The sequence below is a fragment of the Garra rufa genome, chromosome 21 (assembly GCF_049309525.1).
Source record: "Garra rufa chromosome 21, GarRuf1.0, whole genome shotgun sequence".
Taxonomy (NCBI): domain Eukaryota; kingdom Metazoa; phylum Chordata; class Actinopteri; order Cypriniformes; family Cyprinidae; genus Garra; species Garra rufa.
This window is the reverse complement of record NC_133381.1, coordinates 11,469,121-11,487,436: the sequence shown is the minus strand read 5'-3', so window position 1 is coordinate 11,487,436 and position 18,316 is coordinate 11,469,121. Positions and strand designations below refer to the sequence as shown.

The 18,316-nt window shown below is 35.5% G+C and overlaps 1 protein-coding gene across 1 annotated transcript; it reads left to right on the top strand.

The window, feature by feature from the left end:
* The first annotated feature begins 394 nt into the window (after window positions 1-394).
* ccdc175 (coiled-coil domain containing 175) lies at window positions 395-18,215 on the top strand. The gene is made up of 19 exons (XM_073827183.1): window positions 395-461; window positions 631-716; window positions 1,771-1,882; window positions 1,993-2,128; window positions 2,281-2,509; window positions 2,588-2,710; window positions 2,795-2,904; window positions 2,994-3,075; window positions 11,017-11,153; window positions 11,253-11,363; window positions 11,457-11,528; window positions 11,703-11,838; window positions 11,927-12,055; window positions 12,169-12,307; window positions 13,869-13,948; window positions 14,024-14,176; window positions 14,260-14,362; window positions 14,451-14,494; window positions 18,020-18,215. The coding sequence occupies exons 1-19, from the start codon at window positions 395-397 to the stop codon at window positions 18,179-18,181; spliced, it is 2,211 nt and encodes a 736-aa protein (XP_073683284.1). The 3' UTR covers window positions 18,182-18,215.
* Window positions 18,216-18,316: the final 101 nt, after the last annotated feature.

Below are 18,316 nucleotides of genomic sequence, written 5' to 3'. Positions count from 1 at the left end.
AAGGTATTAGCAATCATATCAATGATGGCACCTCGCCTGATAGCCTGACCAGCTCCCACATCCATATCACTGCCATATAAATAATGACTATGTTTGTTGTTAAAAGGACAGAACAATATATGGATTTTACAAACGCAACGAAGTACTTTGGTAGAAATTATGGTTGCCATTTGCAAGTGTTGTCTATCACTGCCTTAAGTAAGTGAAAAAAAAAGTTTTGTAACGTGAATACCAAAATTAGGTTCTCATGTAGGCTACTTGCTGTCGACGGTCGTCATGCCAACATGATTAGTACACAGATGAACTGCTGTGTTTACAACTCGTGGAGGCTAACTTCTGGCTATCGCTTGTTAGGTCAACCTTTTCTCTTTTAAAAATAAAACTATTTAATAACATGGCGGCTTGCTTGGTGCCGGATTTTCCAGCTGTAAGGATTGCCTTAGAGCATTTGGGCGAGTTAGGTAAGAAACTGTAGTTTTAGAACGCACGAATTCATACGCCAACTAGTGGCAAATACTCCAATAACACCGATTTCATTACGAAGCCTTGTATATCAATATCTATGAATTATTTAAATTGACCTCTAATTTAGCCTATCTGTGAAGTGATAAACTCTTTGACACCTTACAGATAAACGACTGAGGGAAGAAGGGGTTTCCTTTAGTCAAGAAGCAAGTCACCACTTGAGAGAGACAGCTGAAGCTATTAAAGAGCTGGTATTTACTAGTATTTACATATATCATGTTCTTCATCATGTAAAAAAAACTGATCCATTTATACACTGTGGGTTGCAAAAAAGGGTCAAATATAAATATATTCAGTATCTGATGTGTCACCGTAATGTACAACATTTTCATGTTCTGTATGTTAACATATTGTATGAATTATTACTCTTCAAATGTTTTCTTTTGTGACTAGTGAGGTGAAATTTAATAATTTTGCAACTTCAGTTTGAGTGGATGAGGCCATTTTGAGTGCAGTCCATCTTCTAACATAGAAAATGTTAAAATTATTGGGTTTGGACTTGCGTCACAATTTGGTCAGTTACCCAGATGTGCGGCCATATTGGTGATACTCAGATGTAAACAACAGCATGGATTGCTTGGTTAGTGTACTACTGAATGTGTTTTTCTGCTAATTAATGCGGTTTTATCCTTGGAAAAAATGGGTGGACGCTGCTAAATCATATAGAGAGGACTCAGTGAGCAGGAAAGGGCGCAATATTTTGGCAAACTAAAGTTAACAGGTGGTAAAGATACATATGAACAGTAATAATTAAGATATTAGTCTAATATTTTATCTACCTGATTGGACGTGATAAGAACAAACACAAATGTTGTCAAGATTCTTGCCCTGGAAATCCTGGTTCAGTTTGGCCAACTACAAACGCCTTTTGTTCCTCAGACAGTTTTTTCCACACTTGTCCTTGATTTGTTATAACTTTTGGCAGTGTGTAGTACTCTAAATGTTTTTTCCCAGTCTGACCAATTAGTGCAGGCCAAAACATGACAATAATTGACCATTTTCAGCAGGAAAGATTAGCACAATATGAGAGTTTTGTTCAGTTCAGTGGCATTGTTTACATTCAGTGCTGCCAATATTATCTTCTTTTCTCTAATCAAAATGCTTCAAGCTAAACTTTCTTTCTTGGAAATATTGTTTTAATCAATAAACACAACCAATATCGCTTTCCATCCTGCTAAAGTTAGACGTTTACAGAACTTAAATGATACTCCATGACAGGAATGAACCATGCATTTGTCCACTTAGGAATCATCTAGAAAAGTAGCACGTGAAAAACTTGAGGTTGAAACTATTGAGACAAGCAAGCTTCGACATCGAACAGGGAACCTACAAGATGACATTAAGAGTGAAATATTAGGTGAGTTCCTGCGAAAATGACTGGAACAACAACTCACCTGCAGCATAATGGGGGGATGGGAAACTGCTCAGGTAACCTCCTAAAGTTGTTTGTTGCTGTTGTTTTTGAAGCTTTTGTTACTGCAGCTAGAGAAAGCAATGCTGCAGAGTTAAATCGACTTCAGTCTGAGCTGAAAGCTGTAGTAGATGACATACAATCCATGGAGGAAAAGCAACAACTCCTTGAGCAAGAAAATGCTGTTGTGATGTGAGTATTCAAACATGTTGACTGATGGGAATCATGGGAAAATGTAGTTCACATTGCTAATTGTGCCATTTACTTCCACCATGCTCATTAAATATTAAAATTTAAAAGTTGTTAAAAGCAATCTTTTGTATCCTGTTGTAATACTTTTTCAGTGTGGAGAGAGAAAACATTAAAGGAAACTATGAAGATGCTGTTGACCAGATGAATCTGCAGCTTTCAAACAAAGCTAGTATACAGATGCTGTTAACAGAAAAACAAAATGAGATCCAGTCACTGAAGGACAAAATTGTTCAGGTGGAAACAGCCCAACAGGACCTAAAAGAAAACATGGTGCAGAAGAGTAAAACATTTGCTGAAAGCAAACATGCTGTGGACAAGGAGGTAGCCTGAGCTTGTTTTCTCAAACAGGATATATTTTCACTCAGAAGTTGTGGTTCAATTTATATTTCCTCTTTTTAGATAGAGGAAATTGTTCTTAAGATTAAAGAACAAAGAAAAATCAATGCAGAAACACGCAAGGAGCTGGATATCATTACATCAGAGCTCCAAGACAAGGAGGAGACAATCACACAGTGTGAAAAAGTAAGCATCTACACATTGTGTATAGTGTCAAAACAATATTACTTGTATTTGTATGGCTTGCTTTATTTATTCATCTGGTTTCAGCATATCTCTCAGTTGGAGAAAAACATTGCAAGAATGACGGCATCTAAAACGGTGTGCAAGGAATGGCTTCATGTGGAAACAAGTCAGAAAGAGGAACTTGATCGACAAAAGTAACGAATAACTGGTTTTAACATAAATCAGTTCTGTGTCCCTCACCTCTAGTCAACAGAAATCGACTTTTGTTATTTATAATCAACAGGGAGTCTTATGAGCGTGAACTTCTTGAACTGGCAGAAGCATTTGAGCAGAAAGTTCAAGCCCTTCAGAAGCAGATGGTGGAGGTAAGTAGAGGTAGACATCTTTGTGAAACTCCTGACACTAAACGAATGGCTGCTCTCTAATACACTCTTTTCGGGGCGGGATCAAAACCTTCAAATCTCTGTCTTTAGATGTCAGATCTGAAGCATCGATTTCCTGCCTCTGGCCGGTCCTGCTGAGCAGCCATCACATTGAGCTTTTAAAATGCTTTCCTTCAAAGACACAATGTGCATAGATGACCTTTAATACAGCTGAGTGCTGGACTGCCCTTAGATGTTAGATAGTTCAAGCAGTCAATAGATGTGCACCTGGTTTGGATACATGAACATCTATCTATCCAATTATCTGTCTAGGCTAGCAAATAATAACCGCAATTCTGAGTTTATATCTCGCAATTCTGACTTATTTTCTTGCAATTCCAACCCGATCTCATGGCAATTCGTATATATTTTATGAGGTGTGAGGTCTAAATAAATTATACAAAATCGTGATTAACCACCTTGTAAAATAAGTATGAAATGGTCTTAATATAGCAGCAAGTCTTCTGTGTTTTTTCCCCCTGAATTGTGAGATATAAACTCGCAATTGCGAGTTATAAAGTTCTGAGGGGGGGAAAGGACTGATGTGTTCTTATAACTTGTGTTATAAAGTCAAAATTGTGAGATTTAAACGTGCAATTCTGAGAATAAAAGATACAACTCTGAGTTTGTCACAATTCTGACTTTATTTTTTTAGAATTACGACTTTATTTATCAGAATTGTGAGTTTATATCATGCAACACTAACTTTCTTTCTCAGAATTTAGTTTATATCACGCAATTCTGACTTTCTTCCTCAGAATTGTGAGTTTATATCATGCAATTCTGACTTTCTTCTTCAGAATTGTGGGTTTATATCATGCAATTCTGACTTTCTTCCTCAGAATTGTGGGTTTATGTCATGCAATTCTGACTTTCTTCCTCAGAATTGTGAGTTTATATCATGCAATTCTGACTTTCTTCCTCAGAATTGTGGGTTTATGTCATGCAATTCTGACTTTCTTCTTCAGAATTGTGAGTTTATATCATGCAATTCTGACTTTCTTCCTCAGAATTGTGAGTTTATATCATGCAATTCTGACTTTCTTCCTCAGAATTGTGGGTTTATATCATGCAATTCTGACTTTCTTCCTCAGAATTGTGAGTTTATATCATGCAATTCTGACTTTCTTCCTCAGAATTGTGGGTTTATGTCATGCAATTCTGACTTTCTTCATCAGAATTGTGAGTTTATATCATGCAATACTGCCTTTCTTCCTCAGAATTGTGAGTTTATATCATGCAATTCTGACTTTCTTCCTCAGAATTGTGGGTTTATGTCATGCAATTCTGACTTTCTTCCTCAGAATTGTGGGTTTATGTCATGCAATTCTGACTTTCTTCATCAGAATTGTGAGTTTATATCATGCAATACTGACTTTCTTCCTCAGAATTGTGAGTTTATATCACACAATACTGACTTTCTTCCTCAGAATTGTGAATTTATGATACTTCCGGGAGACGCGATGTGAGAGTAGGACGCACGTTAAGACGGCTCCGTAATTTTTAAATGATATATGTGAGTTAAACTAAATAATATTTTACGGTCACGTCATTGAGTTTTGTGTTATCACTTAAGATGCCAAACAAACCAAAAAGAAACGCAGAACAAACGACAGAAACCCAGAGGGAGATTCAAGATCACAGCTGCGGCGAGGTTAGCACCGAGGCTAACACCGAGGCTAACAAGGCAGTGCTAGAAGGAATAGCTGCTCTACAATCAAACTTTCTGCTATTTAAGTCGGAGATAGTTGAGGTCATCGACAAAAGACTAGATCAATTCTCCATCTCCATCAAAGCAGAACTAGCTGCTTTAAAAAAAGAGACTGATGTTACAATCTCTACCATGAAAAGCACGATGGACGAACAAGCTAAAACAGTGTCAGAGCTGGAACGTAGCGCAACTTTTACATCTGACACTGTTTCCCAGTTACAAAAAGAGGTAGAAAAGTTAACAAGCAGCGTCTCCCAACTCACGGAGAAATGTACGGATCTGGAAAGTCGCAGTAGAAGGCAGAATTTGCGCATTCTGAATATTAAAGAGGGCGAGGAGACTGGGCGCAAAGCTACAGAATTCATTGCGCACCTGTTGAAGAATGCGCTCTCTTTGGAGACGTTACCTTTGATTGACCGCGCCCACAGATCCTTGAGGAAACGCTCCGACAATACCTCATATCCCCGGGCCTTCATTGTCAAGATGCATTACTTTCATGATTGGCAAGACATCATCCGAAAAGCAGCACAGCTCAAATCTATCACCTACAACGGAGAGAAGCTTCTGATATTTCCTGATCTCCCAGCTGCCATACTGAAGCAACGCGCCCGGTTCAACCGAGCGAAAGACCTATTGCGAGATCAACCAGGAATCCGCTTCGGATTTTTATACCCTGCGAAGTTGCGGGTCTCTCACAGTGGAGAAGAATTGTACTTCACCGACCCGGGTAAAGCGATTGCCTATGCAGAGCAGCACTTCGGTGAGGGAAACGTATCGACATCATAATCTCCCTAGACTGATACGGTGTAAACAGTGTTATAAAAGTATTAATGCTGATCGGACCCTTTTTTTTTTTTTTCTTTCTGGTAGTATGACGTGACTTGTTATATATGTCTATATACCTCACGTTGTGCATTTGTCATGACGGAGCTGTGTTCATGTGCATACAAATTTTCAGAACCCTTATAGGAACTGCTCACTGAGCTCCTGATAGTCAGCTAATGCCAGTAGGGCTGTTCGTACAGTTAAGTTATCTCGGGAATTCTGACCTGATGTTCAACGAAGCCTGTGTTTTCAGGTATGTTCTTGTTTTATGTTTTCCCTTTTGTTTTGTAGTGTTAAGAGACTGTGGGAGGGGATGTTCTATGGGGTTCCGTCTGTGGGTGCGCTATGTGGTGGGCAATAAACGCAATAATTGGTATGGCTGCTCCTCTGAGTAAGACCCTGGATGGTGGGTTGGGAACTTTAACTTGTGCTTCCTGGAACGTTAAAGGCCTAAACCACCCTGTTAAACGTGGTAAAGTGTTGTCTCATTTAAAATCTATGAACACCGACATTATATTTCTACAAGAGACGCACTTTAAAAAAGATTCTCATCATATGCTGAGAGCCAGGTGGATAGGTCAATCTTTTCTCTCTACCTTCTCATCAAAGGCTAGGGGTACTGCTGTTTTAATAAGGAAAGGGGTTCCATTTAAATTAAGATCTACAATTGCAGATAAGGAGGGACGATTTATCATAGTTATGGGAGAAATATTTTCAACGCCTATAACCTTGGTTAACATCTACGGACCAAATTTCGATGATCCATGCTTTTTTCAAAATGTGTTTTCCCGGATTCCTGATATTTCATCTACAAATTTAATTATAGGGGGCGACTTCAATTGTGTTTTAGACCCATATTTAGACAGATCCTCAGCTCAGCCTGCTCCACCATCCAAGTCTAGGGACTTTCTTAACATGTTTATTAAAAATTCTAATGTCAGTGATGTGTGGAGGTTAGCCAATCCAATGGGAAGAGATTACTCTTTTCATTCACAGGTTCATAACGTTTATACACGTATTGATTATTTTCTAGTAGATTTAAAGTTAATTCCCTTCATCTTTAACGTTACATATCATAATATACTGATCTCCGATCACAGTCCAATTACATTCGCTTTAAAATTATCAGATATTGTTAAAACTCAACCATTGTGGCGGGCAGACACCTATCTATTAAAGGATGCAAAATTCTGTGAGTATTTGCGTACACAGCTTGAATTATTTTTTGAAACTAACAACCAACCAAATATTTCGCCTTCACTGTTGTGGGACACCTTTAAAGCATATTTAAGGGGTTGTTTTATCTCTTTTAAAGGTGCAAAAAACAAAAAAAATAAAGCTGCTTTAGAATCATTGGAAAGACAAATTAGTCAGTTAGACGAAGAAAATGCCAGAACACCCTCTTTAGATTTGCACAAACAAATACTAAAACTTAGATATCAATATAATAAGATAACATCTGAAAAGTTTTCAAGGTCTTTATTATTCATGAAACAAAAATATTTTGAGTTTGGCGATAAGCCACACAAACTGTTATCTAGACAGCTACGAAAGCTTGAAAATGACCGTACAATTAATCGGATTAAATCTGAATCTGGGAGTTATTTATTATCTCCCAAAGAAATTAACAATTATTTTAAGCAGTATTATGAATCATTGTACGCTAGCAATACAAAGGAGGATCCCTCTACTATGGATAATTTCTTAAACAGCTGTAACTTACCAACGCTAGATCAAGAAGATAGAGAATTTCTTGGAGCTGACTTAACATTAAATGAACTAAAGAATACCATAAAGTCACTTAAGGTGGGTAAATCCCCCGGCCCCGATGGAATTCCCTGTGAGGTATATAAAACATTTAACAATCTGTTGGGGCCATACATGCTTAATATGTTCTCTCAGGCTTTGGAGGAGGGACAATTACCCCAGTCATTTAATGAAGCAGTAATCACAGTTATACCCAAGAAAGGGAAGGATCCAGAGGAGGTCGGGGGGTACAGGCCAATCTCTTTGATTAACGTAGACCAAAAAATTTTAGCTAAAACATTAGCCATCAGAGTGAATACGTTGTTAGGAAAACTGGTGAAACCTGACCAGACTGGCTTTGTTTCGGGTCGTAATTCTTTTAATAATCTTCGTCGTCTCTTTAATATCTTATATTCTTCCCAGACGAATAGGTCTGACTTAGTGATCTTGTCTTTAGATGCCGAAAAGGCATTTGACCAGGTAGAGTGGCCTTACCTTTTTGCTATGTTACAGAAATTTAACATAGGGAAGAGATTCATCTCTTGGTTAAAAACTTTATACAAAAACCCTAGGGCGCGGATACTCACAAATAGAATTTTGTCACCTTCCTTTGCTTTGTTCAGGGGTACACGTCAAGGTTGCCCGCTTTCTCCCCTTCTCTTTGCCTTGGCTATTGAGCCTCTAGCTGAAGCTATTCGTTCTGATCAGAGAATTCATGGGCTTCGAACTAAAACCACTGTTAATAAAATTTCTTTATACGCGGATGATGTCCTGTTATATGTGACTAAGCCGACAACTAGTATTCCTGTAATATTAAACGTCATTGAACAATTTGGCTCATTTTCAGGCTATAAAATTAATTTAAACAAAAGTGAACTCATGCCAGTGGGCCTTAAAGATCTCTCACAGATTTATCCAGTGCGATTTAAAATAGCTAAAGATAGATTTACTTATTTAGGGATTGTGGTAACTAAGAAGTTTAGTGCCTTAAGAGAAGCAAATTACGCTCCCCTTTTAGAAAAATTGAAGAGAAATATTCAATTCTGGAGGACTCTTCCCGTTTCGTTAATTGGCCGAATAAATGCGATTAAGATGGTTTTTCTCCCGCAGCTATTATATCTGTTTCAGAACATCCCCTTGTTTCTTCCTAAGTCCTTTTTTAAGCAACTTGATAAAATTATCCTGCCCTTTATCTGGAATTATAAAAATCATAGAATTAAACAAGTACATCTTTCCAAATCTAGAAATGTGGGGGGTCTTGCCTTTCCAAATTTTCGCTGTTATTATTGGGCAGTTAATCTTAGAACTATATCAACAATATTAAGTGATAAAACTGGACAACTGGACTGGCTTAGATTAGAACAGGATGAATGTACCCCTTACGATCTTGGTGCTGTTATTCTTTCACCAGTAAAATGTAAAAAAGAAATTTATAGAAGCAGCCCTGTCATTAACAGTGCTATTCTTACTTGGAAACAAATTAGAACTCATTTTGGGGTGGAGTCATTACCTTTATCAATTCCCATAGCTGATAATCCCTCTTTTATACCCTCCACACTAGATAAAGGTTTTAACCAATGGAGAGATGTTGGAATTCACACAATAGGTGATCTTTATCAAGATGGTAATTTTGCCTCTTTTGAAAAAATACAGGAAAAATATAAACTTCATAGAAGTAATTTTTTTAGGTTCCTGCAAGTCAGGAACTATGCACAATCCTACTTAAAGAGGTTCACAATAAATAATCCTTCTTGTCTTGACATCTGTCTTAAGGACTATTTTGGTAAGGAGAAAATGATTTCCTGCATATACAATACCCTTCAGTCCTCTCAAATACCTGTGACATCCACAATCAAAGGTTTATGGGAGGAAGAATTAGGTTCAGAGATCTCGAATGAGATATGGGCAGATAGTCTGGAAGAAATCAACAGGTGTTCCATAAACTCCAGACACTGTCTCATTCAATTCAAAATCTTGCATAGATTACATTACTCTAAAACAAAATTATCCAAAATATTTCAGGGTGTCTCCCCAAAATGTGATAAATGCAAGACAGCTGATGCAACCCTGCTTCATAGTTATGCATTATGTCCTAGTCTTCAAGACTTTTGGTCTAAGATTTTCAGTGCTATCTCTGAAATCACTAATCAATCTATTGAACCTGATGAGTTTTTAATTGTGTTTGGAGTGTCGAGACATGAGCTCGGTTTGTCCAAGTCACAAAAACAATTTCTTTCTTATGGTCTTTTAACGGCCAAAAAACTTATTTTAACTTTCTGGAAAAATAAATCGCCTCCACCTTTCCAGCTTTGGCTCAACGAACTCTCAAAGACACTTCACTTAGAACGTATACGGTTCCACTTACAAAATAAAACACATCAATTTGCCAAAACATGGGAACCATTCATTAGGTATTTAGAGGGGGGAGACAAAAGAGACTCAGAGGAAGGAGATGTTGACTCCGAGTGATACCTAATGCCAATTCCCAACTAACTGTAGTAGTTTTCCCCATGGGGTGCTTATATAGCAGACGGAAGGGGTGGGTGGGGTGTTAGGGTTGTTTTGTTTTCGTTTTCTTTTCTGTATGTTGAAATAGACACTTTTATATGTGTATTCAGGTCGTATATGCTTGTATAGTAAGACCAAGAACACTGTATTGCATGTTAATATATACCTGTGTATACTTAATATTTGCAGATGTAGATAATATTTGTTTAACCTTGTATGTAAAAAATATGGAGGACCTTTTGATCTTTAACAATTGTGTATTACTGATATTTCTCCAATAAAAAAAAAAAAAAAAAAAAAAAAAAAAAAAAGAATTGTGAATTTATATCACGTAATAGTGACTTATTACATATGCTTGCAATCGTTATGCAATTCTGAGGAAAGAAGTCAGAACTGTCACTTTATATCTTGAAATTATGACTATAACTCGCAACTGCAAGTTTATATCTCAATTGTGAGAAAATAAAGTCAGAATTGTAAGTTTGCATCATGTAAATAAATAATTGCAAGAAAAAAAGTCAGAATTGTGAGGTAAAAAGTTGCAATTAACTGTTTTTATTTTTTTATTCAGTGGCGAAACTGGCTTCCATAGTGTTTTCCAGTTGTTGTTTTTTTAGTTTATATATATATATATATATATATATATATATATATATATATATAAAATGATCTGTCTGTTTAAACTTCATGGTGATATTGATTGTACTGAATTTAATTTATGCTTATTTTAATAAAACAGTCTGGAGTCTGGACAGGCTGGTTTTCAATATTGGATTAGTAATGACAATAACAATTTTCAGGAGTTTTGACATTTGTGGAGGGTGCTTAATTGTCATGCAAAAAAGTATTTAATATTATTTTAAATATGTTATCTTAATTTATATTTAAATGTTTTTAATATATCGTAATGCTTAATATATTAATTTATTATTTTAATCTATGATATAATATTTATTATAACAGATATTAAATTCTTCTGATTTTGGTGTGATTCGAATTGCCCTTCTAATCCGTCCCTATAGAGAGCAGGGTGAAATTTAATCTGGGTCTGATACCATTACCTAACACTGTAAGGAGCCGTGATTTCTTCTCAGGTTGAAAATGAGATAAAGGAAGAACAGAAAGTGAAAAGTGCTCTATCAGAGCCCCTCGCTAAACTGTCAGACATCTTCAGCACTCAGAGGAAAAAGGAAGATGACATGATTGTTGAACAACACAGTCTGTCCAAACGGTACAGTATTTGCTTTAGTACTCTTTCTTCTTTGCTTTACCACAATGACTAACTCGAAATGTTTATATTTCAAGCAATCATTGTGCTACTTTGTTACAGGTTAGAGGAGAATAAACGGAGACGCGATGAAGACGTTATATCCATTGCCAAGTGCAAATTTGAAATGAAAAACATGAAAGAAGAGATGAGACAGCTTCAAGATGCTAACATGTATGATCCTGGCTTTTGTTTTATGGCTTTGTCTTACTACATTACAACTAAATGGTTTCATTCTGTACTTTTATTTGTGTGGTTGTCTCTTAGAGTCAATGCAGATATTTTCACAAAAACTCTGGGGGAACTAGAAGATCAATTGGCCAAACAGAACATGAACAGGTCTATCTTATTTTAATCTTACTTTTATGATATATCTTCTGTTGGGGACCAAACTGCAAAATGTACCTGACAAACAAATTGTGCAAAAAAAGATTACATTGGCATAACAAAGAAACAGTCCTCCTCAAATCATGGGTAATATGATCATTATCACATTAACATTTGTCTACACAGAGCAGCAGTTGAAGCAGAGAGAGAGAAAATATGTCAATCTCGCAAAACACTTAAAGAGGAACACAAGGAGTATGTAAGCGAGATCAATGCAGCCATTGAACTAACTGAGAAGAGATATGGAGAGCTGCTCGAGGAGGTCTGACAGAAACACTACTGTTGTAGTCTGTAGTGTTGAAAATGCAAACAGACATCACTGTATCTAAGTCATGTTGTTGTTTTTGTAGAAGGAGAAACTCCAAGATCATATATTATTAAATTCAGTGATAAAAGATCTTACAGAAGAGCTGGCCAACACGGAGGAAGCGGCAAAACTAATGGAAATGAACTACCAAGCTGAAATTCAACAGCTTACAGTAAGAAAGAATCCATATTCATACACTTATTATAAACTCGACATGCATTTTAAGATGGATATAGTTTCTAAGCGTGCATCTGATAACTAAAAATGTGTCTTGTGTTTCAAAAGACCGATGTAGAATCAATCACTCAAGCTCATAAAGAGAAAGAGCAGGAGCTCAAGGACCAGGAGTCGATTTTAGAGATGGTAGAGTCTCAGTTTGACATTGAACACCTCAAACATCAGACTTTAAAGAACCAAATAACAGGTACAAACTTATTTCTATTCTCCTCATATAGCACAACGCTGCACCATGAACTATGGAATCACAAACTTCCTTATAAGACATGATTTAAAATATATAACAAATTAAATGGATGTTTTTGACAGTTTTCCATTGGTAAATTCAATGGCAATTGACACTTCGCAAGGAGTTTGATTGACAGATGATCTGACCAATTATATAGCGCTGAATATGCCATTTTTGTCCAACAGCCAAACCAGACAGGAGAGTAAATTAACATTGGTGGGCTTGAACTTGAAAAACTGTACTGACGTCTTTCCGCGGTTGAAACAAGATACCTTAAGACAAGGGTGTCCAACCCTGTTCCTGGAGATCTACCATCCTGCAAAGTTCAGCTCCAACCCTGATCAAACACACCTGAACCAGCTAATTCATCTCTTAGGTAGCGCTTGATCATTACAGGCAGCTATGTTGGAGCAGGGCTAAAACTAAAGTCTGCAGGTAGGTAGATCTCCAGGAACTGGGTTGGGCACCCCTGCCTTAAGATGTTCATTCATGTTTATTTTGCACTAGTAAAGAGCAAGAGATGAACGCTAAAGCGATCTGTCAGTCTATAGTACATGACAATAATTGACTATTTTGGCCGATTGATCTATTTGAATCTGCCATTTTTGTCCGACAAACAAGCCAGACAGGGGAGTAGATTAACTTTGGTGGACTTGAACTTTGTCTTTTAGTGGTTAAAACAAGATACCTTCTTATGTTTACTTCATGCTATAACTAGTAGAGATGAAGAGATGATCGGTTCATGTCGCTTTAACTGATGCACTACAACAATTAGACACATTAAACAGCCACAAATGGTATTTATTGTTTGAATTTCTTACAAAATGACTAAATTTGAAAGCTAGATCTTTGTTTCATACCTCGAGTAACCTGCTCTTTTTGGCGTCTTGGTAGCTACTCTGTTGACGCATTGCCAGTTTAATTTTTGCTCCGCAATATATGAGCACCATGGCTTGTCGGATATAGCAACAGTTATTAAATGAGGGTGGGTCTTTAAGAAGGGTCAATTGCCCTTCACAGGGGGTTTGACTGACAGGTGAGCTGACCAATCATAACGCAGAATATGCTATTTTTGTCCAACAAATAAGAGAAGAGCAAATTAACGTTGGTGGACTTGAATTTGAAAAATGGTGTATTGACGTCTTTCAGCGGTTGAAACAAGATACTTTTTAATGTTCATTCATGTTTATTTCATACTATAACAACTAGTAAAGTGGAAGAGACAAACGATTCACATGCTGCTTGAACTAAGGCACTACAGCGATCTGTCACAACATTTAATAGCCACAAAATGGTAATTTTTTTCAAAATTTTAAAGCTGAGATTTTGTTTCATACCTAAAGTAACCTGCTCTGTCTTGTCTGTGAGCACGTTATGAGTTTTCTCTTTGTTCCGCAATGTATTTTTCACTATGTGAGAACAGCAACAGCAGCAGTAGGGTATTTGCGAAGGGTCAACTGTAGGATAACTGAACTTCTAAATGTTTTTGTAAGAATCTTGTGTTCTTCTTTTTTACCAGAGCTGGAAAACCAAAGAAAACATCTTGAGCTCTCCATTGAGGAGGTCACAAAACAAACTACTGCTCTCCTGCATCCAAAGGTTAATATTTACTGAGCGTTTTCCAATTGTGTGCTAGTTTGCTCAACGCTTTAGTGTCCATTTGTATGTTTGCAGGAAGATCTGAAAAGAGAGTTGATGACTTTGAGGACCAGGCATATGGAGATGTTAACTGCTAACGCTGCAGTGATCAGTGCAGTGGAAAAAAGTATCTATGAGAACAGGGTCATGCTGGAGCAAGTTACAATGGAAAACAGTCGCCTGCATGTGGTGAAAACTCATGCTAATCAGCCCACAGACACATTGCTAGCATGCTGTTTGATATGATTTTCAACAGTGTTTTTTTTTAACAGCGCATTGAACAAATGAAGGAGGAAATATTGGATGCAAAGAAAGACAAGGAAAAGTATACGCAAGAGTCCAAGTGGATGAACGAAGAAGTGCAGTCCCTCTTCAGTAAGTCTTTTGACAATCGCTTCAACATTTTAAAGTATTCTGCCTTTTGGTATAATGATTCAGAACAATGTCTCTTTTTCATTCCTAGAAACTCTAACAGACACCTGGAATATGGATGTGTTGCTTACTGAGGTATAAGAAAAATGTCAAAATGCAGTTAAGGAACATTCCTGGTTCAATATAAATGATCTCAATAGATTTGCACTTCCGTCACGATTTGGTCAGTTACCTTGATGCACTGCCATATTGCCAATACTCAGATGTAAACCACAGCATGGATTGCATGGTTACTGAATATGTTGTTCTGCTAATTTATGCCTAAACCACGGAACAAACGTGTGGAAGCTGCTAAATCATATAGAGAAGAACTTAGTAAGCAGGAAAGGGCCCAATATTTTGACAAACTAAAGGTAATAGGTGATAAAGATATGTACGAGCGGTATTAATTAAGTTACAGCCTAATATTTCACCTAGGCCTACCTAACTGGAAATGATATGATCAAACACTAATGTTGTCAAAATGCCTTGAAAGTCCTGGTTCAGTTTTCCAACCACAATTGCCTTTTGCTCCTTAGACAGTTTTTTGCACTGTTCTCCTTGACTTTTGTTTTAACTTTTGGCAGTCTTTAGTACTCCAAATGTATTTCCTGGTCCAACCGATTAGTACAGCCCGAAAAATCTAAGATTACAAGATTAAAGTTTCGACTTTATTCTGAAAATATTTTGACTTTATTTTCATAGTATTTTGACTTTATTCTCGAAATAATGCAACTTTATTCTCGTAGTATTTCGACTTCATTCTCAAAATATTTAGATTTTATTCTTGTAGTATTTTGACTTTATTCTCGAAATAATGCCACTTTATTCTCGTAGTACTTCGACTTTATTCTTGAAATATTTTGACTTTATTCTCAAAATAATGCAACTTTATTCTCGTAGTATTTCGACTTTATTCTCAAAATATTTTGACTTTATTTTCATAGTATTTTGACTTTATTCTCGAAATAATGCAACTTTATTCTCGTAGTATTTCGACTTCATTCTCAAAATATTTAGATTTTATTCTTGTAGTATTTTGACTTTATTCTCGAAATAATGCCACTTTATTCTCGTAGTACTTCGACTTTATTCTTGAAATATTTTGACTTTATTCTCAAAATAATGCAACTTTATTCTCGTAGTATTTCGACTTTATTCTGAAAATATTTTGACTTTATTTTCATAGTATTTTGACTTTATTCTCGAAATAATGCAACTTTATTCTCGTAGTATTTCGACTTCATTCTCAAAATATTTAGATTTTATTCTTGTAGTATTTTGACTTTATTCTCGAAATAATGCCACTTTATTCTCGTAGTACTTCGACTTTATTCTTGAAATATTTTGACTTTATTCTCAAAATAATGCAACTTTATTCTCGTAGTATTTCGACTTTATTCTGAAAATATTTTGACTTTATTTTCATAGTATTTTGACTTTATTCTCGAAATAATGCAACTTTATTCTCGTAGTATTTCGACTTCATTCTCAAAATATTTAGATTTTATTCTTGTAGTATTTTGACTTTATTCTCGAAATAATGCCACTTTATTCTCGTAGTACTTCGACTTTATTCTTGAAATATTTTGACTTTATTCTCAAAATAATGCAACTTTATTCTCGTAGTATTTCGACTTTATTCTCAAAATATTTTGACTTTATTTTCATAGTATTTTGACTTTATTCTCGAAATAATGCAACTTTATTCTCGTAGTATTTCGACTTCATTCTCAAAATATTTAGATTTTATTCTTGTAGTATTTTGACTTTATTCTCGAAATAATGCCACTTTATTCTCGTAGTACTTCGACTTTATTCTTGAAATATTTTGACTTTATTCTCAAAATAATGCAACTTTATTCTCGTAGTATTTCGACTTTATTCTCAAAATATTTTGACTTTATTTTCATAGTATTTTGACTTTATTCTCGAAATAATGCAACTTTATTCTCGTAGTATTTCGACTTCATTCTCAAAATATTTAGATTTTATTCTTGTAGTATTTTGACTTTATTCTCGAAATAATGCCACTTTATTCTCGTAGTACTTCGACTTTATTCTTGAAATATTTTGACTTTATTCTCAAAATAATGCAACTTTATTCTCGTAGTATTTCGACTTTATTCTGAAAATATTTTGACTTTATTTTCATAGTATTTTGACTTTATTCTCGAAATAATGCAACTTTATTCTCGTAGTATTTCGACTTCATTCTCAAAATATTTAGATTTTATTCTTGTAGTATTTTGACTTTATTCTCGAAATAATGCCACTTTATTCTCGTAGTACTTCGACTTTATTCTTGAAATATTTTGACTTTATTCTCAAAATAATGCAACTTTATTCTCGTAGTATTTCGACTTTATTCTGAAAATATTTTGACTTTATTTTCATAGTATTTTGACTTTATTCTCGAAATAATGCAACTTTATTCTCGTAGTATTTCGACTTCATTCTCAAAATATTTAGATTTTATTCTTGTAGTATTTTGACTTTATTCTCGAAATAATGCCACTTTATTCTCGTAGTACTTCGACTTTATTCTTGAAATATTTTGACTTTATTCTCAAAATAATGCAACTTTATTCTCGTAGTATTTCGACTTTATTCTCAAAATATTTTGACTTTATTTTCATAGTATTTTGACTTTATTCTCGAAATAATGCAACTTTATTCTCGTAGTATTTCGACTTCATTCTCAAAATATTTAGATTTTATTCTTGTAGTATTTTGACTTTATTCTCGAAATAATGCCACTTTATTCTCGTAGTACTTCGACTTTATTCTTGAAATATTTTGACTTTATTCTCAAAATAATGCAACTTTATTCTCGTAGTATTTTGACTTTATTCTCAAAATAATGCAACTGTATTCTTGCAATATTACAACTTTATTCTCGTAGTATTTCGACTTTATTCTCAAAATATTACGACTTCAATCTAGATTTTTTTAACTTGGCACTAAAATGCCGTTGTACAATCATAACACAGAATCTTTATTCGTTGTCTATTTTTGTCGGATAAACAAACCAGACAGGAGAGTAGATTAACTTTGGTGGACTTGAACTGGAGAAATAGTGTGTATTGATGTCTTTCGCCGGTTGAAACTAGTAGAGGAAGAGATGATCGGTTCATGGTGCTACAGCAATCTGTCATGACACAATAAAGAGCCACATAATATGTATTGTTTGAATTAAAAAAATTACAAAAATTTAAAAGCTAAAACTTTGTTTCATAACTAAAGTAACCTGCTCTGTCTTGTCTGTCGCCGCATTGTCCGTTTTCTCTTTGCTCCATGATATATTTTTCACTGCTTGAAAACATGAGAAGCATGAGAGTGCCACGGCTTGTCGGACATAGCAACAGAGTGCTGTCAATTATTACTCGATTTGTCCCTCAAGGGAGTCTAATGGAAGAGCTTCCTTCCTGCTTTTCTCCTGTAACTTGGGGGATGCCAGAGTTATTTCCCTAGTAATTGGCAACAGATATTATTCATCAAGATTAACACAATGAAGCTGGAATGTTCCTTTAAACTTATGAACTTCATGCTTTGCTGAAGGACTTCATCAGATGTTGCTGTACAATAAATGAACTAATCATCATGACTCTTTCATATTAGGAATCAGCATATCAAGACCAAAAGATTGTGGAGAACATATACAATCTCATAGTGAGGATTCAAGAAAGAAAACATCACATCAGTGACATCAACAACAGACTGGAGAAAGAGTTGGTAGGCATGAGCTCCGTGTTACAGAAGCCAAACCACAAAAACACTTAAGACATTAAACAGCATTTCCACTGTTTCCAATATCTTCTAAGATTTAAAAACTATTTTAGAGATTTCAATCGTTAAGAACAACTTCTGGCTGGTTTTAAAAATTGTGTAAGTTCAAATTGTCCATGAATTAATCTT